General features: G+C 41.2%; 9 protein-coding genes across 24 annotated transcripts; 7 read left to right on the forward strand and 2 right to left on the reverse strand.

Annotated features, from left to right (window-relative positions):
• Nucleotides 1-135: 135 nt before the first annotated feature.
• Nucleotides 136-2,867, forward strand: LOC129592518 (ribonuclease P protein subunit p25-like protein). 8 transcript variants are annotated; one of them, XM_055488577.1, is made up of 7 exons: nt 136-299; nt 573-759; nt 968-1,069; nt 2,035-2,069; nt 2,158-2,214; nt 2,290-2,364; nt 2,536-2,867. In XM_055488577.1, exons 1-7 carry the CDS (start codon nt 286-288, stop codon nt 2,546-2,548), a joined length of 483 nt encoding a protein of 160 aa, XP_055344552.1. In that variant the 5' UTR covers nt 136-285; the 3' UTR covers nt 2,549-2,867. The 8 variants fall into 8 exon arrangements, with proteins under 8 accessions (XP_055344552.1, XP_055344559.1, XP_055344582.1 ...); XM_055488584.1 differs by having other exon boundaries at nt 2,158-2,199; XM_055488607.1 differs by having other exon boundaries at nt 138-443; nt 545-759.
• A 196-nt stretch (nt 2,868-3,063) lies between these two features.
• LOC129592489 (uncharacterized) lies at nt 3,064-5,512 on the reverse strand. Of its 6 annotated transcripts, none has more exons than XM_055488561.1 (5): nt 5,214-5,512; nt 5,023-5,110; nt 3,698-3,876; nt 3,415-3,603; nt 3,064-3,275 (listed from the first exon to the last, which is right to left on the reverse strand). In XM_055488561.1, exons 1-5 carry the CDS (start codon nt 5,307-5,309, stop codon nt 3,159-3,161), a joined length of 669 nt encoding a protein of 222 aa, XP_055344536.1. In that variant the 5' UTR covers nt 5,310-5,512; the 3' UTR covers nt 3,064-3,158. The 6 variants fall into 6 exon arrangements, 4 of the variants coding, with proteins under 4 accessions (XP_055344536.1, XP_055344522.1, XP_055344529.1 ...); XM_055488547.1 differs by having other exon boundaries at nt 3,067-3,275; nt 3,671-3,873; XM_055488554.1 differs by having other exon boundaries at nt 3,067-3,275; nt 3,686-3,876.
• A 139-nt stretch (nt 5,513-5,651) lies between these two features.
• On the forward strand, nt 5,652-8,066 carry LOC129595748 (mitochondrial thiamine pyrophosphate carrier-like). Of its 2 annotated transcripts, none has more exons than XM_055492855.1 (7): nt 5,652-5,964; nt 6,063-6,190; nt 6,249-6,299; nt 6,362-6,535; nt 7,006-7,195; nt 7,293-7,506; nt 7,805-8,066. In XM_055492855.1, exons 1-7 carry the CDS (start codon nt 5,859-5,861, stop codon nt 7,893-7,895), a joined length of 954 nt encoding a protein of 317 aa, XP_055348830.1. In that variant the 5' UTR covers nt 5,652-5,858; the 3' UTR covers nt 7,896-8,066. The 2 variants fall into 2 exon arrangements, with proteins under 2 accessions (XP_055348830.1, XP_055348837.1); XM_055492862.1 differs by having other exon boundaries at nt 5,652-5,834.
• Nucleotides 8,067-8,196: 130 nt separating this feature from the next.
• LOC129595740 (arginase-1-like) lies at nt 8,197-11,620 on the forward strand. Of its 2 annotated transcripts, none has more exons than XM_055492842.1 (9): nt 8,197-8,514; nt 8,644-8,748; nt 9,117-9,175; nt 9,465-9,755; nt 10,021-10,322; nt 10,448-10,504; nt 10,583-10,687; nt 10,798-10,934; nt 11,213-11,620. In XM_055492842.1, the coding sequence occupies exons 2-9, from the start codon at nt 8,724-8,726 to the stop codon at nt 11,377-11,379; spliced, it is 1,143 nt and encodes a 380-aa protein (XP_055348817.1). In that variant the 5' UTR covers nt 8,197-8,514; nt 8,644-8,723; the 3' UTR covers nt 11,380-11,620. The 2 variants fall into 2 exon arrangements, with proteins under 2 accessions (XP_055348817.1, XP_055348807.1); XM_055492832.1 differs by having other exon boundaries at nt 8,680-8,748.
• Nucleotides 11,546-14,692, reverse strand: LOC129595732 (major facilitator superfamily domain-containing protein 6-like). Its single transcript, XM_055492820.1, has 4 exons — nt 14,191-14,692; nt 12,666-13,494; nt 12,111-12,502; nt 11,546-11,877 (listed from the first exon to the last, which is right to left on the reverse strand). The coding sequence occupies exons 1-4, from the start codon at nt 14,276-14,278 to the stop codon at nt 11,669-11,671; spliced, it is 1,518 nt and encodes a 505-aa protein (XP_055348795.1). The 5' UTR covers nt 14,279-14,692; the 3' UTR covers nt 11,546-11,668.
• Nucleotides 14,693-15,454: 762 nt separating this feature from the next.
• LOC129594972 (trichohyalin-like) lies at nt 15,455-19,307 on the forward strand. 2 transcript variants are annotated; one of them, XM_055491859.1, is made up of 13 exons: nt 15,455-15,954; nt 16,233-16,316; nt 16,503-16,585; nt 16,708-16,784; nt 16,844-16,941; nt 17,009-17,110; nt 17,287-17,340; nt 17,426-17,488; nt 17,549-17,707; nt 17,839-17,951; nt 18,022-18,213; nt 18,308-18,470; nt 18,557-19,307. In XM_055491859.1, the coding sequence occupies exons 1-13, from the start codon at nt 15,766-15,768 to the stop codon at nt 18,761-18,763; spliced, it is 1,584 nt and encodes a 527-aa protein (XP_055347834.1). In that variant the 5' UTR covers nt 15,455-15,765; the 3' UTR covers nt 18,764-19,307. The 2 variants fall into 2 exon arrangements, with proteins under 2 accessions (XP_055347834.1, XP_055347825.1); XM_055491850.1 differs by having other exon boundaries at nt 17,000-17,110; nt 18,557-19,306.
• Nucleotides 19,308-20,011: 704 nt separating this feature from the next.
• LOC129595901 (uncharacterized) lies at nt 20,012-22,221 on the forward strand. The gene is made up of 2 exons (XM_055493040.1): nt 20,012-20,429; nt 21,096-22,221. Exons 1-2 carry the CDS (start codon nt 20,342-20,344, stop codon nt 21,953-21,955), a joined length of 948 nt encoding a protein of 315 aa, XP_055349015.1. The 5' UTR covers nt 20,012-20,341; the 3' UTR covers nt 21,956-22,221.
• Nucleotides 22,222-22,502: 281 nt separating this feature from the next.
• Nucleotides 22,503-24,558, forward strand: LOC129597350 (uncharacterized). The gene is made up of 2 exons (XM_055494839.1): nt 22,503-23,853; nt 24,206-24,558. Exon 1 carries the CDS (start codon nt 22,659-22,661, stop codon nt 23,850-23,852), a length of 1,194 nt encoding a protein of 397 aa, XP_055350814.1. The 5' UTR covers nt 22,503-22,658; the 3' UTR covers nt 23,853; nt 24,206-24,558.
• A 525-nt stretch (nt 24,559-25,083) lies between these two features.
• LOC129593881 (uncharacterized) lies at nt 25,084-26,314 on the forward strand. The gene is made up of 2 exons (XM_055490378.1): nt 25,084-25,224; nt 25,476-26,314. Exons 1-2 carry the CDS (start codon nt 25,149-25,151, stop codon nt 26,312-26,314), a joined length of 915 nt encoding a protein of 304 aa, XP_055346353.1. The 5' UTR covers nt 25,084-25,148.
• The last annotated feature ends 1,099 nt before the right edge of the window (nt 26,315-27,413 follow it).

Below are 27,413 nucleotides of genomic sequence, written 5' to 3' on the forward strand. Positions count from 1 at the left end.
CAGAGTCGAGATTTCAGTCGGACAGGCCTAACATGGTGCGGGCCATGCCGTTCGGAAACCGTGCAATGTTTTCAGCAGGCAAAAATTATCATATTCGCTGTTTACTGTTTAGCCGCTTTAGTTGAAGTTAGCATGTATTAAAGTCAAAGTAAGTTTATAACGCAGTTTGAAATTTGCTGCAGTCTTTGTTGACTCGTAGTTATTTCGTTTTGATGTTACTTTTTTGGTAAGCGATAAAAGTCTTCTAAAAATCATCTGTTCGAATTAACAGTTTGTTGTCTGTGGATGACGTTGGAGGAGTGAGTACGCGTTAAAATCCTTTTGAGCTGCTTAAGTTTTTAACAGTAAGCTGTAAGTGTAAAGCACTTCGATTCTCCCAAATTCTGAGATTTTCAATCTGCACGCTCCGAGTTGTAAAAAATTTCTCTCGTTGTGCTTGCGTGGTGAGTGTGAGTTTCGGATTATTACAGAGTACAGACTACAGACAGTTGTTCATTTATTAGTAATTAGTCTAAGTTATAACATAATGGTAAGTGCATCGAAGAGTTCATCTCGAGATCATCCGTCGCAAGGCGATCTGGAGCCGAAAGCTCGCGGACCATGGACAACTACGAAAAAGGAGAAACTGTGGAGAAAGAAAACAATCATCGAGAACCATTTCAACACGTATCCGCGCTTCGGGACGATACGCCGGTCATAACTGTGCGGGGCGGTAGCAAAATTCAGAGTTTGGTGGATGTTGCGTTGTCGAAACTCAGAGTAAGAAATGTTTTCTTTAAAACCATTACTGGAATTTAATATTATATTATGATGTATTCTTCTACAATTACAGTGCACCGTAATAATCTGAAATGTCAAATGATGTCCGAGCTTCTTGAAACTATTGTAAATCTCCCGATAAGGAATGCTGACTTAGATTATCTGTACTTTATCAATAACTGCCAGCTGAGACACGTTGTTGTTGTAGGAAAACATTCCGGAGCAGCAAAAGTTCGTAATTTTCTATGGATCAGGACCGGCCATTAACAAAACTATATCCTGTGTTGAGATATTCAAGCGGCGAGTGAAGGTAAAAGCTATTAATATTACTTAGACTATTCGTCTGACTTAAGGGATTTGGCCCGGTACATAGCACCAATTTCGTGTACATACGCGGGAATATTCGCTTTCGCGCACTTCCAAACACTTTTTTGGGTTGCTTTTTGACAATGTGTAGCCAAATGATTTGTATACATAGGCGTGAAATCCGGCAGCATCCGGTTCGGGAGTTATGGCTGTTAGAAAATTTCCAAAAAGTTTAAATGCATTCAGGTGTACCAAAAGTCTCATTATGGACCGATCCCTTTCAACTTTTGCACGTAGGTAATTGCACATTACCATGAAGATCGTTCTTACACGGATTCAGACTTCCATGATTTTTTTCGAATTTTAAAATGAATTTGAAAATTTTTTAAATTCATTTTAAAATTTAAAAAGCATGCTAGAACAGTGGATCGGTGTAAGAACGATCTTCATGGTCAAGCGCATTTACCTGCAAAATTTGAAAGGGATCGGTCCATATTGAGACTTTTGGTACACCTGAATGCATTTAAACTTTTTGGAATTTTCTAACAGCCATAACTCCCGAACCGGGTGTTGCGCGCAAAAACGGATTTCACGCCTATGTATACAAATGTTTTGGCTACAAAATACCAGAAAGCAATGCAAAAACGTGTTTGGGAGTGCGCGACAGCGAAAGTTCCCGTGAATGTACACGAATTTGGTGCTATGTACCGGGCCAAATCCCTTAAGAACAGACTAGCTACTAGCAGCTGTAAGCTTTGCGTTTCATAGTCAACATTACTGTAGTCTATTACTACCGCCCGAATACTACGGTAGGCAGTAGCAAAACGTAATAGAGTGAAATAGCACAAGTTGAAACTTCGTACGTATTTCAAAACTGTCTATCGTTTGGTAATTTGATTCCGTCGCTACCGTATTGTTTGCCTAGATAATACAGTCTGCTTGTGTTTTGATTTTATTATTCTCCTTTAGGATCTTTATCAAATAAACAAGCTTGGATTTGAGGAGTAAGTCCTTCGTACCTGATTTGGCAGAACAGTATACGGTGATATTCGTTGCTGTATTTCGGCTAAAATGTTTGTGTGTGATTTGCAGAGTGGAAGAAATTTGGAATCCGAAAATTGAAGGATTGAATGTGTATGTGGCCTACTTGTAAGATTTAGAAAGTGGTGTAGTGATTTATTTATTGTGATTATTATACATTTTGCTTCTTTTTGTTTCCGTTAGATTAAAGGTGTCTCGAAAAATTCCGGCTCTTCATGTGTTGCTGTCCAAGGTGCCCTTACCGAAAGATGAGCCAGGGTATGGTTTCGAATCATTACTTTCCAGCTTTAATTACATTTACTGTACTTCAAGTGCGTGTTTGATTCTTAATTCTTACTCTTCTCGTATTTTGAAAACAATAATCCATTTCGAGGCCAACATGCAGACAAGTTATAAATTCTAATTAATTCTTATCTTCGGTTTTTGTAGATATCAGCAATAGGGCGGGTATTCGGCATCCTTATTTTGCCATTTGGAAAGCAATAGACTGCGATTCAGCCGCAGAGGAAACTCGATTTTCCGCGTTCGCATTTCCGCTGTCGTTTGTACTAATGGGACGAGGAAAAAGTTGAAGCAGTACTTTAAGATCGTAGCTGATTGATATGCTCACAATCATTTGATTTTTTTTAATGACCTACTATTTTGTACGGAGCCCGCCGGCGCCGAGAGCGATAACAGATTCTTTGTAAGAAGTTGCGAGATCTTCACCTCTGGGTGAATACAAACGGAAAGCCGGCCTGTGTTCAGGGCAGCCTCATGAATATTCCAACACGAATGTGGGATGTGGGACCATGGTCTTCAATGAAGACCGTGGTTTTATGCAGCGCGCTGTTAAAAATAATTTTGTATTGTGCTATGTTTCATGGTTAGTGAAAGAAAACAATTAGCAGCGTGGTCAGCAACTGCATCGTTATCTTGTTATCCACCTCTCTACAACTACCATCGGTGCATGAGTTTCATACTTTATGTACGGTCGATAGTCGGAATTCTCCTCAAGTATCCTTTTAAGTTTTTTTATTGTGCTGTTAAGCAAAAACCATTAACGCAGAATCTCAAGGCTGTTTCGCGCACAGGAAAGCCAGTATCTGATTTTGTGATTCTTGGATTTCTTTCTGCGTTTCTTGAATTTCTTTCTGGACCTTTCGGATTTCTTTCTGTTCATCTTGGACCTAAAATCAGGCAAACACATCTGGCTTAACTGCGCCCCACAATCGGTACTGATTCGGTAGCTTGCAGTTGCAGTTAACTGTGAAACTGATAACTTCCAAACGATTCATTAGTGGTAAGCAAAATTACAAATTCACCCACCTCTTTCAGGCCTGCGTCGAGTGCGTCCATCTTGCCTTCCAGTCCGGTCACGCGATCTTGAACTTCGGTTATCTGATTCTGGATTCCAGTCATCTGGTTCTCCACGGCAGTCAAGCGACGAGAATGATCGGCGAAGTCCGTGAAACTGCTGATCTCGTACGTTCCGTTGTTCGCTCGATCTACGGATGTCTACAACGGTCAACGCGTTGAACGGATCTGAACGTGTTGTAAGTTGATCATGAGAAACAACACACACCTGATCCTTACTTACGCCTGTGCTTACGCTGTCCGATCCGATCGACGAAATGGTCGCATTACTCTCGCCGCCGAACCGACCTAACACTGCGCGGCTGGGGGTTGACGTGTGAAGTCCCGGTGCACCAGGAATCGACGATGCTGGCTGAGGTGGAGTGCCAGGCTCATCTTCGTGTTGGTCCAGACTTTTATTAGGCTCCATGACTGCTATTAAAAGATAAAAATTCCACAACTTGAAATAAAACTCGCCAGAGCGGGAAAATTATACGATTCAATAAAGAAATAACAACGCATAAGGATGAGCGTGAAAACTTTCTCATCATTGCAACAGCACGGACTTGAGCACTCATTCACGGTAAGATTTACTTCAAAACTTGAAAACTGAAAATGATTTTTACACACCACTCAGCACTGGGTATACTTACATCTCGCAGTATGATAACGAACAGGTAAATTATTTAGTGTCACGCTAGAGTTATTACCAAAACTGTTAATCCCGAGCTGAACGAAGAAATAAACGAAATGTATGAGAACCGCTCTGGCCCGTAAATCTAAAAATTATGCTTTACAATTTGCACGTTCGAAGTAACATTCAGTGATGTCCCGTTTTTTCACGGGCTCGGTAAATCACGGGAATTTCCCGCATCCCGCACCCGCTTTTGCTCGGAAAGCGGTGCGGGAGGCTTTCTGCTCGGATCGGGTGCGGTCGGGAATATAGCCTGATTAGTACGCCCGCCCGCTACTCGGGAAAACACGGGATTTCTTTGAATTAAAAAATTTTTTATAGAATTTCTAGCAATTTTCGCAGCCAAAAAGTGCGTCAGCTTCGCGCGAAAGTTGGTGTCTTAGGGTGGGTCTCTGATTCAAAGCGAATCCAGTTGCGATACAGCGATTTGATAAGCGGCGGCTAGCTCCGTAGCTCCTGTGACGCAAACGTCGGTTTCGAAAGAAAATATATTTACGGCAATTGTATAAGTTATAATTACGAGCCAAGTTCAGTTTTTTTGAAAAGTAAAAGTAAGATTTATCATGCAGGTCTAGTCTTCTAGAAAATGCGTATCCATTAAACTTTTCGACGAAACTTTGTCACAAAAATTTTGTAATAGATTTGTAACAATTATTAAAATTATTGATTCATTGAAAATCGGGAATCGGAGCGGGTTGCGGGACGGTCCGAGCGCTCGGGTGCGGGAGCGGGTGCGGGAAAGTTTTTGATCGTGAAAGTGCGGTCGGGACATGAAAAACTGCAAACGGGACATCACTGGTAACATTAGCGCTGGACTGGTATAATTTGCACTTCTGAGTTCTGACATCACAACTCTCCTCGATTACCATATAAGGAGAATTACTTACAGAACAATTGCGCAACTTTTCGATTGGACTGTTTAATAAACCCGATTCTTCCTGTTATCCCATTGGTGCCCGCCGGGTCGGCCGATAACTGCAACACCCACGTTTTTAAGCACTGTCAAAATTCTCCCTTCGTAAATTTTAGAATCTAGTTTACGCTGTGATACCAGAACAACGTGTCCGTTCAGCCATACCTTGAGAATTAGCGTTCTGCACTTGCGCATTCGCTCGACAGTCGTTTCCGATGCTCCTAGACCTCGGTAGCATCGTACCGATCTGGACCTCCCCATCTTTCGATGACTGGACACTACTAACTGAAAGTTGAAAATAAATTGAACGGGATCAAAAAAATAAATATGCTCAGATTCTGAATTCTTTCGAATTAGTTTAACAAAGTGTTCGTTTAGTTTGATTAACAATACGTATAATAGAATCTGAAGTTTGAACGGTATTCAGCTGCATCAGTTCCATTCTAGTTTCAACGGCGCACTCAACGTAGTGCTCGTAATAACAATGGAATACGGTATGTTGCGAATATGTTACGTTGTTATGTTACGAATTAAGATCAGGCAATACAGAGCGCGCGCGCGGTTACTTGCAAATCGCAATCCTGCATTGCTGAACAGCCTGAAGTTATTAATTTTGGCACCTTTTATGATTTATCACTTTTATGTTTTTCCAGCTTTGCTGTTTTGCGCTTTTGAATCACAGCTCCTCACTTCTGTCATGTCAACAAAATTAATTTTATATTATCAGTTATCAGATTGCCCTTATTTTCAACCGTTCAGTGGTTGCGGCATTTATGAAAAATTCGTGTAAGTTTTTTATTGTTATGAGCAATGGTAGGACATGATCCCGAGGAATTGCGCAAAATTCCCCATTATATCTACGGTCTCAGTGGAGCGCTATCAGGCTTCGTTACTCGATTTCTCACACAGCCACTAGGTAGAGTGCGCACTCGAATCGCATTAGCTTGCAGTACGCCTTAGTGCCTTTCCCCAGAACTGTAGTTCGCAGCAGGCTTGTGTTCCTTTGTGTTCTAGACGTTTGCAAGATTCGTTTCCAGCTCCAGGTGGAGCCAATAAAGCGCACATCCCTCCTGTCAAAGTACCGCAGCCTACCACAAGCATGCACCTTAATTGTGCGCGAAGAAGGACTGGCAGCACTATGGGTATTCCACAGCCCGTTTCCCTTGATGTATGGCACTGGTTCTCATCGTTCTTCTGTAGAAAGGCATTATTCCGGGGCAGGCGCTGTCAGCTGTGTATGGACTAGCCGAGGTGAAGCGATGATTAATTGCTGTGACCAACATTGTTAAGCAGATTACGGGTATATTATGTAGTTCGCCACGTTTGAATTCTTGAACAAAACCCTGTTCGCTTGGAATCTCACCTCCAATCCCAAAGATCCCTTGGTGTACTTCCTGTGCGGGAGTGTAGCAGGAATGGTTGGAACGGTGGTATCGCAGCCTTTGGATGTCGTGCGCACTCGCTTGGTTTCGCAAGGACGCGATAAGGTATGTGAAAATATATAAATGCACAGCTGCTGTCTACATGCGATTATGGATTATATCATGTTCATCGTTATTCCTTTGACTTTTGCCGATGACCAATCTCTGCTTATTCTTTTTAGGTTCGTTTTGTAGCGGTTCCTCTACTCTCAGATTTTTTTACTCTGCTCTTGAACATACAGATGCATACTCTTGATAATTCCTGACTTATTTTTGAATTCCTTAATTTGCAAACACTTTTTAGCAACAGTATAATAATAATTTATGTCTTTACTGCTGCTGGAAAGTCTTTGCGTCAGTGGTTGTGTACACAAGACAAAAGCCAGTATTATTAATACTGATACAATAGTGTATCTGTAGCATTAATTAAATTTAAAAATTCTGGATAAATGTTGTAACTGGTAAAACTCGACCGGAGTTGTTGCGTCACATGCGTGTTAATCGAGTTGTTATGGGTGGCATTGTTTGCCCTTCAGGTGTACACGAGCCTCATGGATTCCTTCCGGCAGATCAAGCGGCAGGAAGGTTATCGTGGATTTTACCGTGGGCTGCTTCCTGGACTTTTGCAGATTGCTCCTTCCAGCGGTTTGAGTTTCGCATTTTACTCGCAGTGCCAAATTCTGTATCGGAAATGGTCAGGAAAACGCATCACCGAATCTAAGAGTGGTGCGTAATTTGTTAAGCGCTACCTTATGCGTTTGCTTGAATGTTTTGTACAAAGTCGATTGTCCCTGCATCAGGCTGCATGGTTTATTTTCTGCAGATGCTATGGAAAGTTTGTTCTGTGGTTGCATAGCTGGAGCTGCCTCAAAAAGCATAGTTCATCCGCTGGATGTTCTGAAAAAGCGCCTTCAGGTCCAAGGTTTTGAGCAAGGACGTAAAGGGTTTGGATTGTTCCTGTTCGCGTCGGGAATTGTGCATTTGATCAGAGAGACATACCGACTGGAAGGACTTCATGGATTTTTGAAAGGTTTCTCGTAAGTATATTTTAATTTCCCGAAATTTGGTGGATGTGTCACTTTGTTAAACGTATGTCCTCTGTGTACGTGCGTCGTTCGACCATAACGCGTTGTATCAGCATGCGAATCTGATAATGAGGGAAAGTGACATACCTTCTGGCAGGCAGCTGTATATTTGCTGTTTATGTTTGCTATGATTGTATTTTTTGAAATGGTAGCTTTTAGATCGATGCAAATGTTTTCTTCTATTTGCCAGATTCGATTAACATAAAATGCAACGCTTATTTTGATTGCGTACTTATTTTTGGTTTTGTAGGCCTGCGTTGTTGAAAGCGACGTCGAGTACCGGATTTACATTTTTCTTTTACGAACAGTTTCTGAGGGGATTTTCTCAGCTTTTGGTGTGATAAAAGTTTTAAATCGTTTTGGTTTTTAGTGATTGTTGTGATATAAGTGCTGTTTGATGTGCTGCACAATCAGTAAATGCTTTTAATTCACCGCTTAGATATGGACAGTAATGGAATGCTAATGAATTGATGTAATGGTTGCGCTAAACGATTAAATGGTCGCTGAACATGCCGGCTTTAGTGGCAAAGTCTATTAATTATTTTCATGTCGGATGGTTCTGTTTTTAGATTTTGAAATGTTCAATCTGTTCATTACCACAGTTTTCGGTGCGGCTTCGCAAATGTCGTGCCACTGACTTGTTTTCAGTGTGTGGTTTTATTTTCTGCTGTTTGTTAACGCAGCGTCGGCAGCTGAGACTGAAAGATGCCTCTTGTCGTGGCATCGTTCTGTTTTGCACATTTGCGTCACAGTGTACAAGTCCTGCATCATTAGGCTTTGTTGAGCACTGGAAAGTTTTTTATACGCCCGCCATGAAGAGGACCGTGGTTTCGTTTCAGTACGGAGAAGCAAAATATTTTGAGTCTTCATGTGGCGGAATCTTGGCGTTTCTGTGTGTTGTTTTAAATAATATTATCGTTCTGCTCATCGTCTAAGGCCGAAAAACTCGAAATGAAACACGTAAATCTGCTTTACGTAGGCGTTTGGTATGGTGTAATGCGCACATAAATTTTCTTCGTGTCGTAAAGTGGTGCAAAATGTTAGTTTTAATATCTGTAATCTGCATTTGATGTACGTCTGTATCTGCAGCTAGTTTTTTCCTAATCCGTTTTCCCGCCGGTATAGAGACGCTGAAATTGAGCGAGTATATCAACTTGCTAGTTTTTGATATGGCAGCTGTGGATACCCGGTTAGGTAAGCCTTCATAGATTACCGCCTTGTCCAGCCCATCTGCTATCAGCCCAGTTCTGTTTCGGTCGAGTTTATTTCAGTTGCAAATTTTGTTTGTTACTAATTATTTTTATGAAAACAAGAACTGTGCAATTTTTATTGGAAAACCACTGATTGTACTATTAAATTAGGTTGCAGAACAGTTTTACTCTCTACGCATAAATGCCTACACTTCTGCTCCCATAATCAACAAATCAACAGGCGTCTCGAATTTTTCTCGAATTCGAATTTTAATTGGCAGTTTTTTGTTAAATGTACTTATTATACATATACGTACGTTCATTCATGTTCTCAACAAAAGCGCTGACTTTTTATGTAACTTTTATCTATAGGTTTTATTGAAGCTCCGTGGCCATCATGGAATACGCCTTGCCTATCGCGTAATCCTGAGGTAGGACATCGATGTAATAATTATATGGATACTGCAGTATGACTGAATTTCACAATCAGCTTTTATCAGGAATAGCATTTTGCAATTTTTTGCTAAAATTAATTCGTTTTGATTACTCATGTTGCCGTTTTTGCTATAGTAATTATGCAGATACAGGCTAATAACAATTTTTAATTAACAAGTAACATTTTACGTTAATATTGTGGTAATCATGATTTTTCACCAGAATGACATTTACCGGCGTTTTGGCTTGCAAACACTACGTGACTTCTGTCATGGTCAATTACAGCATACCGGAAAATTACCAGCTTGGATAAATAAAATTATTTCTGCATGGAGATCTAAAGGGGACAAAACCGAACAATTGCAACCGGCGCCTAAAGATCCTGCCCAGCATGAAGCTTTATTACGGAGGGGATCCGTGTTATCTATGCTGTCAACGAAATCTGGAGCGGAGATTAATAATTACACCGCCAAGTATTTCGGGAATGCTGCGGATGCAGTAACCTCGGATCGGATTAACCGAAATGCGGACGATATAACGCAAAATATTCAAATTGCTGGAACCCTAAGCAAACAGGTTAATATTATCTTCCAAGTTCTTGATATTGTTTTAAAGTGCTTATTTTTAAAATCCTAGTTTTGTACGAGTATACCTATTGTAAATGTACTTGTATACCTATGTACACTGCACTAAAAATACTGACAACGTTGTGATTTTTATACTTTTTTGCTAAGTTATTCTGGGATTTTCTATACAATATTCGCGAATTAGTGTATGCTACAAGCACAGCTCACAGCTATTTATTGTGCAGTTCTACAACATGAACAGGTTTTCACTTTAGGTACAGCTGCTGGTACGTAATACCATTCAGACCGGCTGCACACCCATTGTGTTTGCCACCGGCCGAATTCCCGCACTGGGCAGCATTGCCGGACACGGAATGGCCGCATCCGATATGGGTATTCTGGACGTCGGTGACGCGTCATCCGTATGCCTAGTTTACTTGGATTTATTTGCCAATATGGACTCAGACATTCTGGACTATACGCAATATTCAACACGCTGTCCGGCTGCGTTTTTACTAAAAGAGTCATTTGGGAACATTCCGAAAAAATTCCCCGGATTTGAATGGTTGCGACCTTGGTAAATAGCAAAGCTGATTGACTGCTTCAGTTGTATTCCGTTAATATAAGCCGTGATATGAGTGCGTATTGTAATCACAATATTTTATGTAATATTGTAAATGTAAGTTATTTGTTATTGCGTAGGTTAGGATTTCGCCGAGTGGCGGTAATCGGATTGCAAAAGCCGTCAGAATCTGAGATGTAGGTCGGTGTAGTCGTGTTACCAAACATCTCAGCATCTTAACAAGCGCTTAGTGTATTTATCACGTCTTTCCACAGAGCGTTCTTGGAGAGTAAAAAAATTCACTACTGTACATGTGATGACCTGGCCAGTCGTGGAGCAGTTGATACTATTAAAACGGCGTTGAATGCCATTAATCCGCGGTTAGTACTTAGAACGACATATGCAGCGGATTGCTTATTTTTAGAAGATTCTGGTTTTAGTGCCGCTTCTGTGTGTCTGCATATGCATCATCCACTGTGTTTGTTTGTAGAAATGATCTGCCCATCCATCTGTCAATCAATGCATTTGCAGTGGATTTTGCACTGGAAGCTCGCGTATGGCCCGAAGGTCACCGGAAGATACTCGCAGTGGAAGCTTTGGATATTGTAAAAATTATTGTAAAAACTGGTGCGTGCACTGTAGACTCATTTTTTATAGTCGGATAAAACACAGTTGAAAACAAAGGGCTTAAAAACTGGTCGATCTTGGAATACTTTGTGTATTAAAACCTGACATACCGGTAAGTGGTTCGTCTTTTCACTCTGATTTTCTTTACTACGTTTGTAATAGCAATTATACAACGTTGCATCAATACCTAATTAATTAAGGGAGTAAGTTCATCGATTTGCATTTTGCGATCAAACGATAAGAACGAATTGTTTTGTCAGTTTTGTTTTATTGAATAGGTATGCTCGGAGCGCTGGATATTTTGGAAGTGGAGCAACTACCCATTGAAGATCAAGAAAATGCCGCCTCCGTATTCAATGAAATTCTTCAGCGTGTTGCAGTACAAACAAGGATACCCTATCCACCGCGTCTACCAGCACCGGAAGCACTATCTGCAGACTTTTGAACTATGTTTTTTTGTGAAATTCGGCAAGTTGGATAACATGCCACAACATCTATCGTTGCGTACATCTATCGTACTGCATTTTACTCGTATAATACTGAGGAGACATCTGCCTGAAAGAATCAACTGTGTATTGTATTTTACGACTTTGAAGAAGATTCAAGTCGTAATTCTTTAATAATGAATATCACCTTGTCGCCTCGTCGTAGGAAACGTAAAAGTATGGTAATGCCACGCTGTTTTATACGAGTATACAGTAAATAAAAGTCCTTCATTCAAGAGAGCAATAATTTTACGGTTTTTGGTTGAAATCCATTGACTGAAGGCTGACTGCAAGTGTCTGCAAATCGGCGGATTTTTTAGCGGATCTGCTATGTATGAAGCTGAAAATTGCATAGAAAATGGAAGCAGTAAACGAAAAAACACTGTAGCCGAGCCAAGTTGCTCTTGCTCCGTATTGCTGGTAGAACAGTCCGGCAGCAATTCCTCCGATGCCTTGTCCTATAACGCATCACTCAGAAGTCCAAGAATTTAAAGTTTCAAATTAGTAACGATTTCGGTAGCTAAAATTTTTTTCAGCTTGTATGTACGTTGTATGTCTCGTATTACATGTGTACCCCACGCTCTTAACTGCGAATTATAACTATTACAATAAATTGATATTTTGTACTTATACGTTGACCAAGCGTAGTATATCAGATGCCTGAAGTAAAAACCTACAACATTGTTTTTACCTATCCCTTCGTAAGTGGATCCAAGAATCCCTTGTAACGTGGCTGTTCCTCCGACTGGCGCTTTGGCAAACGCAAAATTCGTCATAGCGGCGTACGATAATCCAAACCCCACCGAGTGCACAATATCAATTAGCAGGACGAACCAAGGATCAACAATTAATCCATACGCCAAAAATCGTATGCCAAACGATACCAGACAAAGCAACATGCATCCGTGGTACCCAATTTTCTTAATTATCCAACCGGACACTGCCATCATTGGGGCTTCGTAGCAGCACTGGACAAACACCGTTATACCCAGTAGCAGATTGGTTGCTCCCAGATCCGACTGATACCAGGCCAGATATCCATATAACAGACCCGAATTTATGCCGGCTACAAACGTCCCTGCGCTAAAACAGAAGTTCCGTAAATTCGGTTGTGCAGTCATAGTCGTACGATTACAAATTTTAGGTGACCTATAAATATATCTGTGACCTTATAATGCTTAATATGTGTCCGCATATCGCGATTGTTTAAAAAATTTACGTTACCAACGTTTAACGTTTGCCTTACCAAAACAACAGCACCTCAAAGGTGAAAACGCTTTTCGTCACGGAAAGCAGCAATTTTTCATTCTCGACCAGTATCTGTTTAGGCAAGAATAACGTCGAAGCCACACCCAGCACGGCCGCCACGGCGAAGGCAATAAACGCCGGCGTAAAATCGCGATCTTGCGGCGATGTGTCGGAAAACTCGTCGAGAAGGAATCCCACAGCCAACGCCCCGATGGCCCAGCCCATGGTACCCAGTACTCGATTGGCCCCGTACGTCGTAGGGACTGGCGCTGAATTGACGATACCAAAGGCAATGGAATCATCCAGTGTGACCACGGACGCATAACCATACCATGCGAAGATCAGCAGGAGACCACTGAGCCAGAACTGCAGCGTCCATCGGATGGAGATGCCGTCGGCGGTTGTCTCCAATGGAGGAATCCATGAGCAGTTAAGGTCACACTGATCCGCAACGTAACTGGATATGTTAGCCGTAGGAACTTGGGCAGAGAAGGTGCTGTTGTCAATCAGGTTAATGCAGGTAAAATTACCCAGATTACTGCTGTCATAATATGCTGTATTGCTCGTGTGACAGGTAATGTTGTGAATCGGGTGCAGCACGTTCATCGACGGAACAAAGTAAACGGATATAAAGAAAGCTAGTTGCATTAGGGAAAATATGCGGGCTAATGCATACGGGGCCTTAAATTTGTCGGACAGAGCGCCGGTAACCGGCTTCGCTAGCATGGACACAAACGGCAGACTGCCGAAAATAATGCCGTTCTCCGATGCATTCAAGCCCAGGTGTTTGATGTAAAGAGGAACGTATGGAACCAGACATGATTGAGCTAAAAAGTTGGAAATAGCATTGTGGTATCGTTTATGTAGCAGAAAAAGCAAGGACTATCTACAGTAATATGGTTTCAGCAGATGAGAAAACTAAGACGGTTTAGGAAAACGCTAGTTCGTGACAGTCGACATCGTGCTTTCGACTTTAGTATATATATATATATATATATATATATATATATATATATATGCTAGTATGGTCAGTGATGGTCGAAGAAGCGGGTCACCACTCAATGATGTGACGAAAATGGGTAACGCTTTGGACACAAGGTCTTCACAAGGCCTTTGCTTAATTAGCTATAAACATAAACATTAGTCAGTACAAGTATCGCGAACACAAATACATTACATTGCGGTTTTGAGTCTCAACTTCTCACTTTAGTTAACGTTAACCATAGAAATGAAAACTGAAAAATATCTAAACCGTAATCAGAAGAGCAATGTTTTTTGCACATGGACGTGGGGCGGAAGTCGGGACAGAGGAAACTTTTCTGGCCAAACTTGCACAGAATTCAACAACTGGACACTAGTCAAGAAACAAACCCAGAAATCTTAAAATTCCAAGAAATGAATTATAGAAGGAAATTTTAAGTTACGAAGACACAGGTACCCTAATATTACGGTTAAACACGCTTTACAAGTTGAAACTCGCAATGGCCCGTGTTTGGAAAAGGTCAACATGAAGAATGACTTACCGCCTAACTGGAAGAAATACAGGGTCTTAAGCGACAAGAGGTAAGGATGGAAGAATGCTTTGACGTGGTTCCGCAGACTTTCGCTCATTTTACAAAATACAAATACTTTAAAACGGAAAGTTTATACTCTGTTGCAGGGAAGAATAGCAAGATCCATACACACACCAGGAAGGAAGCAGTCAAAGATTACAAACCGTAATGAATTAAAAATACTTCAAGTATTCGGCTGCATGCTTCTGAATTAACGAAGCCAAAACTTTCTACACAGGCCTTTTAGAAACGTATCTAAAAGATCAGCTGGGCATTAATTACATATAAGCGCGAGGTCACAAACACTAGCTAGCCAAATGTTACTTCGGTTCCCCTAATATATTAATAAAACCAAATTTATTTAAATATTTATCAAAAATAAGTAGGATGCTGATGCAATACGAGTGCCGGTGAAGTAAGTATGCATGTACATAGGGGTACAGTACCAATCTTCTCAAGAAATACAGTCTAATAAGTGTATACTGCCAACTGATCTATTGATTCTTACTTGCATAAATCGGCCTGGTACTGACATAATGCGAAGTATCAGCCGCATCAAACATGTTATCGCTTACGACGGCTTTTATCAGCTAATTTAGACGGTCATGATGATAGCGTAACATTACACGCAGATATTAGCTTGCAAAATGTCTGGTTTTCAGTACAAATAAATTTTTGTTGACGTTGCTGTATAATACCAGTCTGTGTATCATTATAATATAAATATTTGTGCCATCCTTGCGGTTATACACTTCGAAAATCACTGGGAAAAAAACTCAGAAATACCGACAAAAAGTACTTTCTTTTATGTACATCTGCCCAAGACGTACCATCTTCTTGTTTTTCGTTAATTTCAAGGAAAGCGAAAATCTTGTCCCAACTTTTTATAAACTAAAGGACTGTGTACTCGCTATTTACAGTAGGTAAATTATTCCATGTGAATGCCGGTCTTGTGAAGGAATTCTCGCTTTCTTGTTGATATTAAATGCAGATTCTAAAATTTTATAGAGTAAGTATTATTGTATGAGTACTATGTACTCGTATCAAAGTGCCTACCGCCTGGCAAAACAATGAGATATGGTGCACTAACCCGCGTCTTTGGACTTCACTGCAGCTGTGCACGTGCATCGGCATAGCGTGCAGTTGCATGGCGCAAAGTGCAAGTTTTCACTATTGTGTGAAGTATGAACTTTGAAGTTTACCAACCGATCTGTCATCTGTACTAAAAATAAGATTCGAGAAATCTTTAGGAACTTTGCAAAAAAACGATACGTGTTTCGGGTTTCCCATCGGATCCCATATGCAATATTAAAAAGAGCCGCCTTCGGCATCGCTCAGATGTTATGGTTTGGCTTGGGATGACCCTGGGATCTCACAAGTTTAGAAGCATAATACCACGTTCAGCTGTCAGCTTGCGGTCGTGTGGGAAATCTGATTGGTTTTGAGTAGTGCTGTTGCGTTGTTTGTCGCACGTTGTGCTGGTGCATCCTTTTTCTATCTTTCCTGACCTTCCATACTAATTTCCTTTACAAAACCTCACTTTCCATGGTATTTCGGTCTAGTCGTGTTTCGAATATGCCTCCCAAACAGCCTTCTTCGGGCAGAACCGTGACAAAAGCACCTCGTCCAGGCAATCATCCGGGTGCCAGCCAGCCAACCAACGATGCGCTGCTTATTTCGCGTCTGGACGAGCTGGGACAGAAAGTCAATCCCATGGAGCTCCAACTTCCACAGGTTAGAGATTTTGTCGTAATCGGTACTGGAAAAGGGCTTACTTGGTTGTTAACGATTACTGTAAATCGCGAAGGCTTCGCAAGATAATGAATGAAGCCGTAAATTTTTATTGACTTTGAAGTCTTTGATTGTAAATTAATCATTTTCAATCAGAGTCACAGCTTTATTCATTATCTTGCGAATCAAGTCTTCGAACAATAATGGCCATTAAATATGAAATCCTCAAAAGTGAATCTTGAACGCTTATATTGTTTCAAAACGTATTGCTTTTTTTGCAGAAATCTCCTCGTTTGATTACCGCAGTTATCCCAGATTTGATCCAGAAAGCCACTATTACGCCGCTGGACGATGCCCTAACGAAGGTTAGTTTCCATTTTTCAAATTTAAATTATGTTAATTTACCGTACTCTAGGGAAATATTATTTAACCACTTCTTAAACTTACGTAAATAATATGCATGGATTTACTTAGAGTGTCTACGGGGTTTATTAGTCTGCAGTTTTTCTATCATGTTGCGATCTGCCATAAATTTTTTGGAAATTATTCAGATTAACGAAACGATTGACGACGTTTGTAATCATCCGCACATACATCCCAAACTGATGGAAACCATTGGCTTACCTGCACTTATGTGAGTACGATACAGTGATTCATTGGATGCAGCAAAAGATGCGTTCACCAACGTTCAGTACCGTTAACTGCAAAAATTGCTTACAAAACGATTTGTTAGTAAAACGGTAATCTTCTTTGCAGAAATTATTTCCTCTCATCTGTGTTCCATGTGGATCAGACCTCCATCTGGTTCACTGCCCGAGATGTTGCGGAACCTAGTGGGTCCATGTTTTGCATTATGGTTTGTGGAACCACCGTGTACAAATGAATGTTCCAGGTGCCAAGTCGATTCCCCGTGTGCTAACCATTTTGACCAATATTCTTGCTGTCACTTCCCAACACGACTCCGCTGTCCTGGAGCATTACCAAACGATGGCAAGAATGTACCCGGTAGTACCTACGTTGGCGCTGATTAACTACAATTTTCTTGTAGAAATCTCAGCAAGATGTGATGTCCGAATTATGGAACCGTGAAGTTAACCTGAGAGGCGTGGAGGATCAACAACTGCAGCGAGAAGAACAGGAAAAGACCGAATGCGCTCGGGTAACTGTTTTGTTTTTGCAGTGAATAAACGAATTGAGAAGGTGATATTCAAAGCTGCACGCCTTTAGCCCATTATTTATTCTGCATTATTTACACTCCCATTTACCAAAAAATTCTAGCAACTTAAGCCCGAGTTCTGTGAGAACATTTGGATTTAAATGTCCGCTTTCCTTTAGATGCGGGAACTTTTGGAAACGGTGGAAAATGATGCAACTTTGGAGAATAAATTGGTGAGGTTATAATATCCCGGTGCAAAAGTTATATCAGCATTCAAACAGTTTTTGTATATACAGTACTTATGTGGGTGTTTTGCAGCGAGATAGCGCTCTGGTCTTGGAAAAGACTGTGAAAAAGCGGGATGCTGTTCTCGTCGATGTTGTAAGTCACTGAGTTTACGGTGCTGTGCATCGAGTTTTTTACGCTATCCCCGTTTTTCAGCGTCGAGTCGATTCTGAGCTGGAACAGATGCGTCACAAACTGAAAGTGTTGCAATCACAAATAATAACACCAGCAGATGCAGAGCGAGTTGAAAAGCAGTTGGAAGAAACTAAGCTGGAAGCTGAGGCAGTGCGAGCAGATTTGGGGCGGAAAACTGAGGTGAGCGCCGTTTCTCTTTAATGCTGATCGTTCTGTTTTTACACGCTTTTAATGCCAATTAATTAAAAATTTTGCAGTGCACATTGAAGCTTTACTTATTGAGAGTTGTTCCATAACTGGCTTTTTTATAGGATTATAGTGTTCGTACTCTGAAGAACAAGACCATACAAGATACGCTTCAGGCGGCTGAATTGGAAGGGAAAAATTTCATCAACTATGTAGAAAAAGCCTGTAGTGCTTATATGTACTTGAGAATCACGCTAGCCTTTGTTATAAATATCATAATGTAAACTGAGAAACGATTGTATTGATAGTGATCTGGATTGTGAAAAACTCCTTGAAGCTAAGCGATTGTACATGGTGCGTGAAGATCTCGAAAAGGCTCGTAACCAGGCTGACCGAGCCCGTGCAGATGTGGACGAGTTAAAGCAAAAGATGGAGCTACAAAAAGCGGACCGCAAAAACAGGCAGAATCAGCAAAATTTGCATCGCAGTGAATTGCAGAAGTAAATTATAAATTACAATCATCCTGGACATGTATTATACTATTGGGGGAGCTTTGCGCTCAGAAATTTCGATTATGTCGTATTTATATTGCAGAGAAATTTCCAGCATGAAAACTAAGCTGAAGGAATGCGCTGGTAACGAGGACCGGCTCATGGACAGCATTGCACTGGAAGAAAGGGCCATACAGAATTCCGACCGTCAGATTGCGGAGATCATGGCACAGACCGCTGATTTCGTTAAAAAGCTTGATGCACAGGTAGAGAAACAAGTAATCCTTCATTCCGGCTAAATTTTATCGCGGGTTGTAAATAAAGCTGATTGTTGGATTGTTGTTCATTACAGGTGGGCCTTATGGTGCAGAACGTGGTTTCGGCTAAAGCCGAGACTGATCGACAGTTGGAGCGTATGAAATATACAGTTCAGAGTGTTTACGGAGATTTTCCGGAGACTCCGGTGAAAAAGCCAATTCCTGTCGTCGTACTTCGCCTTTCCGAGGAGACGAAGGCTTTGCAACGGGAGCTCAATGCGGACCATGGACAGAGTGCTTAGTTTTGGGCCCAAGCCTCGATCCGCTTTAGCAACAGAATGATTCGAAAAAGACGATTAAAGAGAATATTTCCATCGTTAAATAATTATCGCTTGGTGTCGGAACTATGTTCGTATTAATCAACTTGTAGCATATCTTATCTCTTTATATCAGATATTATTTGAATATAATACAAGACAGCATTGAAAATGTTGTACTTTGAATTGTTTCGTTGTGGGTTGGTGTGGTACACCCATTTAAAAGTAGCGGATGAAAGTTGATTTGTTAATTACACTAACTACATTGTCGATATTTTTCGTTCTGCAGCTGAACTTTTAAGTGTAGTTGACTCACTGACTGGAGTCTGGGTGTATTGTCGTGGCTTGTGATTAGTTGTAAACGATTTTTTTTACGATGGGTTTTACGTGTTTATATTAGTGACGGTGGCTGTTTTGTCGATGTGCCTTTTGTTGATGTCGATTGTCGACTTTTATTCTTATTTGACTGTTTGTTTCTCGTTTTTGTAAAATTAACAAAGATGCCACAAATGACAAAAGTGAAGAATGAAGACGGATAGAAGTTTAAACTTTAAAGCTGGCACTATAGGAGTACAAGGTATAGCACCAATACGAGTAGTAATTTGCATAGCATTTTAAAATATCTATAATTAAACCTGTAATGCAAATACTCGTACCTATGTACAGAGTTGAAACAAACAAATTTCGACATTTAAATATCGCGAGTTTAATATCTGCCAATGCTGCAATGTAAACTTTGCCAAAGTTTCCACTGGTGGCACTAGCTTACAGTAGTCAAACGATAAACCTATAAAGAAAAATGGCGGTTATTTTCCGATTACAGTTTCAGTTTTATCCCGGTTTCTGGACTATTCTCAAGAAAATAGCGTATATTTATATACGAGTACGTCAGTAATTTCGCGCCTTAGGATGAGGCAAAAAGGAGTGCATTTTGATGACTGTGCACTTAAAATTCACGTTTATAGATTGTAGAATTCTCATTTCAGTGAACTGAATTCACAGTTTACAGAAATTACTTTTGCGAAAGACGAGAACTGTACCTTGTGCAATACATACCTTGTGCAATAGTAAGTACACTATTGTCAGTACCGAGCCGGTACGTACAAACTCGGTATTGCAAAGTGCAACATGAAATCCTATATGCGCCTACGTTCATATATTCGTTTATGTGATTGTTAGTTTGCTGCAGTATTTCATTTAATTACGCGCTGACCTGTTTTGCGTCGTTTTTGATGACGCTTGCAAAAAGCACGGAAAAATGCGGAATTTTCTACTTGGAATTCGCATCTGCACTTTCCCCAATAGTACCACTTTTTATGAGCTAGTTTTGACCTGGTAAATTTGGCACGTGCCGTCCAGGCAAACCTTAAAACACAAACTTAAAAATTCCACTCGTGCAAGGTATGGAATAAGTACTTTACTTAAAATTATTGAAGTAGTGCCTGCTTGCAACATAACGTCACAAAAGCTGGTATAAAAACTTGTAATACAGCCGCAAGACATCGCCATTGCGAGGTACGACAAATCGGCAGCAAAATCCGCAACTGAATTCTACTATTGTTTATGATTTCAAAACTGGTCGACATGGATTTGTGTAAAATTTTGTTGTATTGCCTCACGCTTTCTTTTTCGACATTGACAGCTTCTGCAGGTACGTAAATACATGTAAACAGTCTTGTAGCATATCGTATTTACCTAAAAACGTGGCTCAAAAAGAGCGTCAAAACATGACAAAGCTAAAATATATATACAGCGTAAAGATAATAATATTATTTATCTGCCTGCATATATGTACAATATTAAATTATACAACAGTTATTCTATTGCACAGAAAAAAACAACAGTATGTGTGTATACAACAAGGAAAAGCAATTTATTTATACTAATATTTTTTGTATTTTATACTAGTATAGTAGTAACATCTTGCTTACCCATATGTACTTGTACTCCCGAGTAAAACAGTTTGTAAAAAATACGTTAGTTAAACGCTAGTTAAAGGCCAAAATTCGAACACTGTTCGAATTTTGGCCTTTAACTAGCGTTTAACTAACGTATTTTTTACAAACTGTTTTACTCGGGACTTGAAAACTTATCCATCTGCGAAATAAACTGCCTATAGAAGAAAATGTTTAACATGCAGAGAATAAACTGACTGTAAGTACTATATACACACTTACATTAAATATATTTTAATATTGCTGTTCTTTGACTAACTTGTAAAGACTCTAAACTAACTTGTAAAGACTTGTAAAGGTATTATCATTAAATTTCTAATTCGTGATGGATTTCAATGCAATACAGTATTTGCACTTGGCAGTGTTGCGGAACATTGAGTTCGTGAACAACTGCAACCAACCGATCTGGGTAGGAGCCCAGGGGAATCCTCTGCCCTTCAAAGGCGGCTTTCAACTGGACGCCAAAAAATCCGCGGTCAAGCAGATACCCGGCAACACCGAAGCCGCTCGTTTCTGGCCGCGTACCGGCTGTCGCACCGAGAATGGCAAGTTCATCTGCCAGACCGGCGACTGCGGAGCCCCGCCAAATAAATTCGGCATGGAGTGCAACGGCATCGGTGGACAACCCCCGGCCACCCTGGCCGAGTTCACCTTTCTGGAAGGCGCCAACCAACATGACTTCTACGACCTGAGCAACGTCGACGGTTACAACGTCCCCATGAAGATTGAACCGGTGGGCGGGAGCAAAGCACCCGGTGCACCGGTGGACAAATTCAACTGCGGCGCTCCTAAATGCACCATGGATCTCAATAAGTGTCCAGCGGAGTTGAAAATGAATAAAGCCGGCACAGTGGTGTGCGCGTCCATCTGCGCCGCCGTCAACAATGCCGAACAGCGCGCTAAATTCCCTGCGCTGAAGGCCATCTTTGACAATCCCGAAAAGCGGGCGTTGGTATGCTGCGAGTGTCTGTGCCCGCCGAATAGTGGAGATTGTAACTGCAAGAATCCCAAGAGTAAGTACTGCTGTTCGCCATACAATAAGCCGTCAGCATTGGAAAACGGAGGCAAGTGCCGTGTGGAGGACTGGCCGCTGTCTTCCGCGAAGGAACGCTACGATGCGGTTTTCAAGAGTGCGTGTCCGGATGCGTACAGCTGGCAGTTTGATGATCATCAGAGTACATACGTCTGTGCTAAAGCAAATTATCGCATCACTTTTTGCTAATTGTACTCCAGCATGAAAGTTTCTCCGCCACTGTATTTTTGTATACAGGTACATCGTTGTTTTGCTTGTTTCAGTGCTTTTATGCTGTTATGAAGAACGACTGCATGCTAGTTCAGTCAGATCGAGATGCACTGCAGTTAAGAATTATTGTCATTAATTAAGACCAAAAAGACCCTACGTAAAAATTAAATTGTACAAGAAGCTCCCTGTTGCACATGGCCAGTGGTACATTATTGTTGCAAATGCCGTTATTAAATAAAGGTCAAGTGCAGGTCAGTAAATGCGCATCGGGCAGTGGGCAAAAGCGTAAAAAGCAGCCGATGAATCAGCCAAAAAGTTGTTTAGCATCACCGACACACTGGCGCCATGCATACTTATGTTTACAAGATGACATAGCTTACAGTTAGAAAGCTATACCGAACGGTCACGTAGTACCGTAGTAGTAGTTAATCACTGGAGAAGTCAATCGTGGAGCCGCGAAGGCACAAAGGAAATCGCGAGACACGGTCTACTGCATAACCAATAATCAGATGGCAGTTGCAGAAACTGCAGCACTGAAATGTTTGACAACGGCATAACGACGTGACAACGCTCAAGATTTTAAAAGTACAATTAATATAGTCAGAGTCGTTTTATGAGTCCTTCTGCACTTAAATTAGCTAATTTGACAGAACTACGGTATAAACCTTGATTTTGGTACATCATGGATCAAAAGAAGGAAGCTCTGGATGCAATCGATCGGATCATCCTGATGCGTGCTTTGGAGACAGCACTGGAGTCCTCCTCGGATAGCAGTTCCTCGTCTAGTAACGATTCATGGCTGGAGGATTCCTCATCAGACGAAGATGACCTTTTACCACTGCTGTTGTTACGGTACAGTGTGGAAAACGACGGATGTACCGCCAAACGGAAAGCAATCAAAGCATCACACAAAAGCATGGGTATCGTTCCGCGCACGCTGCCGCAGCTTCCCGATCACGCTTTTCCTCAGCAGATACGGATGTCCAAGAGTTCGTTCGAGCGCATCTTGGAATTAGTTAAAAACGATGACATTTTCAACAAGCACAACAACGCAAAATGCACTCCAGCGGACCAAGGCTTTCAGCTGTACGTTGCTTTGTATAGTTTTACATCCTACGGAAATTCACCAAGTCTTAAACCTGTCGCAGCTCATTTTGGTGTCAGTGAGGGCACGGTCCGTCTATACACGTCCCGTATCATTTGTGCCTTGCTTAAGCTGGAGCCGAAATATGCAGACTGGCCAGATGAGAATGAACGCCGGGATATATCACGCCGTATCAAGGAGAAACATCGATTTCCGGATTGTGTTGGGTTCTTCGATGGGACTCTTGTTCCTTTACTTAAGAAACCGGCAGTGCAGGGGGAAGAATATTTTTCACGGAAAGGAAAATACGCCATAACTGTCGGCATGGTTTGCGATGACAAAATGCGCATTCGACACGTTATTTCGGGATACACTGGTTCAGTGCGCGCAAACCGGGTGTACGGGAACTGCAAATTAGCTAAAAACCCTTCTAATTATTTTTCCGGCGATGAATATTTGGTTGGTGACAATGCATACGGTATCTCATCAATAATGATACCGCCATACAAATGTGATCGGTCGAACGTTGAGTTTAACGTTCGTCATGCGAAACTCCGCTTACCAGCTGAAAGTACGTGTGGGATGTTGAAGGAACGTTTCCAGTCTTTGAAGGGTTTGCCAATTGATGTTAATTGTGGAAACGCACACGCGCGGTGTAATTTCTGGATTCGTGCATGTTGTGTGCTGCACAACATTGTACTGGACACCGAATCCCGAGATACCAAGGACACAGCAGTTGATGAAAAACATAGCACCCTGTTGGAGGAAGTTGACACCGTGACCAACCACTAAGGTACGACTGGCAAATGAAGATATGCAGAAGACGAATTCCTTGTGATCTCTTCAGTTACGATTGCTACTCTAGATACTTTTCTTAGCAGGAAGAAATATTACTGTAATATAAGGAATAACTACGTTGTACATCAACTTCCGTTTATATGAAGCAAACAAATTTTAATGAATTTTGCCCATGTTAGCACAATTGGAAAGCACCAGTTAAATGTAGTGATTGGGGCTTACTTGTACCAAGGCTATATTGATTGAGCACAATTAAATTATGCATGTGAGCTGTAAAAATCTTTAAATTGTTCAGATGAAGTTTTTACGGTATGGTGCGAAGTTTTTGAGCGTTTGAGCCTCTTCAGGTCACACCCGCAAAGTCGTACACCACATAACCCACCAAACCGGCGCCAATATCGTCTCCGGAGCATTGTTATTCGCGACATGGATCGAAACGTTTTCGTGCAGCCTGAATCTTTTAACTGAGCGTACGTGACGTTTATATTATTCCTTTCCGCATCGCTATTTAGAAAAATTGGCTGGAATGATAACGGCTACCCAGTACCCACTGTCAAATGCCAAGTGATTCGTTAATATTTTGCTGCTTTGTTTCATTATAACCATACAAAATGTTGTTTTCGAAATTGTTTTTACGCAAAACACCTCTTCTAATTGTGGTTTTCTCTATTAGCGCTCTCTGCCTTTCGTTTTCATTTGTTAAATCTACTGCTGCTTTAATTCTCTTCCGATTATACTCGTATAAGTGCATTATCCAATAAACCACGCAAAAATGCGAACAAAGCATCTGGCTTCTTTTTTCCGAGAGCGCCGCATGTGCACAAGTATTGTACTATATGACAGTCCGAATCCGCTTACCGATTACGTATACGGTATACTTGCAATTCAAAGCATATCAATTTGGTTCGGGATTTATATTTTGTATGGTCTAATAAATAATTTTTATTCTATATAGTAAGTTAATAGATGACAAAGACAGCTGTAATAAATGACAAATGTCGACATTTAAAATGTGGTTTTCGACAACCGACGCTGCACTCATGGAGGAATAATACAAAAAGGTCATTACATCCGGTAGCACTACCTGGATCTTTTCTATTAACAATGATGGTGCAACACGAGAACAATTTCCAGTTAATAGTTATACGAGCAGTATTTATATAAAAGCCTTGCGCTTCAGAGTAAATCAGTTGTTTTTAGCGAGCAAATTAGTATTCGGAAGGTTGTTTTATTTTCACACAGCGAAATATTGTACAGTAATAAGCAAGTTGACCATATTCACTTTGCATAATGTACGGAAAATCGAAGCAGTGCTTTTATTACGCATCCATTTTGGTTGCCTACTTGAGTTTATCCGCAGCCGCAGGTAAGAATTCGTACCTCCTACATTTTCAGATTTATTTAGTAGCGGTATGGTAAAGATAGGATTTAATTAAATAACTGTTCTTCAATAAGCTTTAGGTCTGTCAGCGGGGTCACGTAATTATCATACCATGTGAAAACGGAAGGGGGCATTAAATTTGCTTTTGTGGAGAATTCTGCATTGTGCGATATATCAGATATAGGTATAGCCCATCACAGTGCACTAATTATTCATGATGTATTTGATGTTCCCAGAGGGAAGAGGAATTGAGCTGGTGAATCGCTGCCGAGAAACCATTTGGATCGGATCCCAAGGCAAACCCGTTCCCTTTGGAGGCGGCTTCGAACTAGGTGCCGGCCAAACCAGCGTCCAAAATATTGCCGGAAACACAGTTGCAGGTCGCATTTGGGCGCGCACCGGCTGTCGCTGGACCGGCGGACGCTTCGTATGTGAAACCGGAGACTGTGGCGGTTTTAATTGTGGAGAAAGAGGCGGCCTTCCACCTGCTACGCTAGCTGAATTCACCTTTCAAGAGGGCGGAAATAAGAACGATTTCTACGATCTCAGCAACGTCGACGGCTACAACATTGGTTTGAAAATGGAGCCGATTGGCCGCAGTGTTGATGCTCAAGACCCATTCAAATGCGGCGCTCCATCCTGCACAATGGACATGTCGGCCTGCCCGGAAGAGCTGAAGATGACCAAAGGTGGATTCACCGTATGCGCGTCCATCTGTGCGGCTATCAATAACGGTGAGCAGCGCGCAAAGTTCCGCGTATTGAGCGATATTTACGCAAATCCGGAAACGCGCGCACTGGTATGCTGCGCTTGCTGGTGTCCTCAAAGCGTGATCGGAGCGTGCAACTGTGCCAATCCCAGTAGCAAGTACTGCTGCTCGCCCTATAACAAGCCGTCACCTTTGGAAAATGGAGGAAAATGCCGAGTGGAAGAGTGGCCGCGGGCGAGCAATGGCAAGGAATACCACCGCGTCTTCAAGGATGTGTGTCCGCAAGCGTACAGCTGGCAGTTCGATGACCACAAGAGCACATATCAGTGCGCCCAACCGGATTACCGCATTATCTTTTGTCCGTAAATGATAAAGTACTTCTGGACCAGGCAAAGACTAACATACTCAAGACATGTAGCATTAATATTTTTTGCAGTTGTTCGGATTTCCGAGTGTACGCTTAAGGAAGATGAACGTTCGATATCTAGCATCACGTCGATGCAGAATTTTTCTTGATCTCTGGTTTATTGTTTGGCCCTTTCATTTATGAAATCAGTGAGCTGTATTTCATTACGATGCCGATAACATTCATATTGCGCTGTCCGCATTTCGTCGTTGATTGATGAATAATAATACCGCAAAAGAATGAAAAGATATGCACCATATTACTTTAGCTTATTTGTTTAACACTAATACTTTTACAGTTCACCAAAATTTGTAACAATACGCTAAACCGCTTCTAAAGATATACGTTGCAACTGGTTATGAGTGCGCTCCTGACTGTAGTAAGTAAGTATTGGACGAGTCCATACTGCATATGCATGTGCCATAAAGTGACATTACTACGTTGTCAAAAAGAACGTCGACACGTCAATAAACGCCGACACTCGCTAATGCAAAACTGCGAAATTCAAATGCAGTAAATCGTTTTTTAATTCAAATGCAGTAAATACATACTCGGGTGTTTTTCATTTGATCGCACAATCTGTTGAGGATACGAACATTTTTAAATACCTACCTTGGCCTTCTGTCTGTGTGATGTGTTCTTTTGTTCTGTATTTGTTTTTGCGAAAACAAGGTACAGACTTTGCATTTCGCACAAATATAGTTATATGATCATGAAGGAGCACAAGCCGGTATCACTCGTCAAAAGCTTAAACTAACAGCTTCGGATAAATTTAAGTACCGTACTTAGTTTGGTATCCGGTCTGTGTACTCATGCAACACGTTAATTTTACGATGATTATACAGTAAGTATTTACGCAAGTACCGTACAAGTTCAAAGAAATGTTGCAGGTATATTACAAATAACAATAACAACTGCCGGTAGTCTGGAGACTTAAAGTACAGTACAAACTGACGTCTGTGTATCATGATTTTTTTATCTGCTTCCGGGTAGATTCCGAACTCGCACCAACTAATGATGAGAGCTCATGCACAATAAACTACAATCATACTGCTTACA

Source organism: Paramacrobiotus metropolitanus, unplaced genomic scaffold (genome assembly GCF_019649055.1).
Source record: "Paramacrobiotus metropolitanus isolate TYO unplaced genomic scaffold, Prichtersi_v1.0 Parri_scaffold0000003, whole genome shotgun sequence".
NCBI lineage: Eukaryota > Metazoa > Tardigrada > Eutardigrada > Parachela > Macrobiotidae > Paramacrobiotus > Paramacrobiotus metropolitanus.